At 41.6% G+C, this 2,189-nt stretch overlaps 1 protein-coding gene across 1 annotated transcript; it reads right to left on the minus strand.

Annotated features, from left to right (window-relative positions):
* Positions 1-6: 6 nt before the first annotated feature.
* Positions 7-1,531, minus strand: BTBD3 (BTB domain containing 3; the record flags this gene model as incomplete). The annotated part of the gene is made up of 1 exon (XM_077749084.1): positions 7-1,531. A coding segment is annotated over one exon (1,133 nt), but the record flags the coding sequence as incomplete, so codon positions are not given.
* Between the last annotated feature and the right edge of the window lie 658 nt (positions 1,532-2,189).

The following is a 2,189-nucleotide window of genomic DNA, read 5'->3' on the forward strand; positions in this document are numbered from 1 at the left end:
AATAATTCTGTTCATTGTTATTCTAGACTATTTACTTCTATCTGTCAAAATAAAGCCCTAAAGGAAATTCAAGGTGACCCAAACATTTTAAGAGGGACATGACTGGGAGGTGAGTGGGGCAGTTGGAAAAGAGCACAAATTCTCCCCAGGTGTATAGACGCAACTCTAAAAACCACAAAGCCTTAATAAGAACTTGGCTCTTTTAAGCATATAGTTAAAAGCTGAATGCTGCGTTTTTGCCTGTACATAATTAAAAGGTTGAAAGAAATTAGAAACTGCCTACAGCTTCATTCATTACGAACTACCTGCGCTGATCACGTATCTGCAGATGAGCTAAGCATCAAGCAAGTAGGAACCAGATGTGCACCTCAGAGCTCACACTGCTTCGGGAGGTGTTTTCAAGCATAGAATATAAGTTCAGGGATCTGCCCTCCCTGCACCCCAGTGCCATTGGTGCTATCCGAGGAGCACTGGAACTGGACAGTCACCTTGCCACACTGAACTTCTGTCATGCCTTCTTGTCCGAAGTAGCTGAGTTCATTGCCATCCAGTATCACGCTGGCCGTGTAGAAGGTGTCTGGCTCAATCTGCACTGGGTACTCAAACCACACAGGGAAGGTATTGCTGGAGCCGTCTGAGAAGTACTTGCTCAAGTTCTGCCCCAGAACAACGCCCTGCCGCTTGAGTTCAATCTTGGCACTGTACTCTGCAGAGCCACAGCTGGAGCCATACAGCCCAAAGCCGGCGATGAACACTCTCTTGTCAACCGCAAACTGGATGCTGTCGCAGCGGCCCCGGTAACGCCACTGGTTGCTCCGATAGGCACATGACTGGAAACGGTGACAGCGCTGGGGGACGAGGCCCTTGCGGGCTTTACTCACAAACTGCAACTCGGGCTTTTTGGCTGCAGTGTACCAGAGGAAGATGTCATTGGTCTCATTGAGAGTTAAAACTCCAGACTGGGCAGCACCATTTGCAAAATCATCCAGCGCCATCGTAGGTATGCGTATCAAGTAAAGTGCCTTTCCGAGGACCTTGCGTTTATTTTCAATGCTCAAAGCTAGATCTTGTCGCTGGCATTCCACTTCAGCCCAGTTGAGAGCTGCCTCAAAAACCACAATTTCTTTGGCATTCAGAGTTTCCCTGCGGAGGATACTTTCTAGGGTTTGGAAGTCGATATCGCAGAATCCCTCAGACTTGAGAGCTAACTCAGCCTGGGCATCGATCACCTCCCAGCAACGCTGGGTCAGGTCTGGCTCCTCAAACAGGCAGCTCTGGGAGAGGAGCACACAGGCGTTCTTGGCGCTCAGGCTGGTCTCCAGGAAATTAACGCAGGCTCTGGCGAGGTGAGGGACAATGTATTTTTTGGCAGCATAAAGAGTGGCCAGCACTGTGTCAGCAGCCAAGTCAATTTCATCACAATAGATATATCTGAAACATAGCACATGGCATATAAATGGAATTTTCACAAAATGAGTATGTCCAGCAAGAAAAGATGCAACTACTTTCAAGTTAGTTCCAAGAAAACTGTCTTACATGATAGTTATTACAAAAATGATTAGGGATTAAAGATACCTCTGAAATATGTTCATAAATTATTAGTATCTCAACTCAGCAGTAACTTTGTATAATTAAAGACATTAACTTTGTGTGACCATTCTAGCCTCTATTTTATAACCTGCATTCAATGTCTTTTCAAAAAAAAATAAGATACTAGAACTGTTTGAAAAAGAATTGCATTATCAGAGTTAATATTAGCAAAAAAATAGCAAAGTTTCTATCATTAGCCATATTGTATTTAATCAAAGAATAATCTCCCTATGTTCTAGAAGATATATATATATATAGTTTTATTTTAAAATTTTCTGTACATTCATATGGAGACAAATGCCTCTAATACTATAATGTTGACAATGACTGCATCTTAATACTATTAATGAAGTATGACTTGAATTTTTCCTAAACACAAAATAAGATCTGAGTTTAAAAAAGATATTTTTAAGTAGTTCTAAGCTTAATAGATTGTCAAATATGGGTTTCAACATTATCTTCCAGTTGCCTTTACATAGAATCCAACATACACTTTGTATCTGGCTTTTCTTTTTTTAAACTTTGTATTCTTTCCTCTCTCCCCCACACATTTCTTCTACCTTCAGAATTAAAGAATATACTGTTTCCAGATATATTTA

This window comes from Crocuta crocuta, unplaced genomic scaffold (assembly GCF_008692635.1).
Source record: "Crocuta crocuta isolate KB4526 unplaced genomic scaffold, BGI_CrCroc_1.0 C29186649, whole genome shotgun sequence".
NCBI lineage: Eukaryota > Metazoa > Chordata > Mammalia > Carnivora > Hyaenidae > Crocuta > Crocuta crocuta.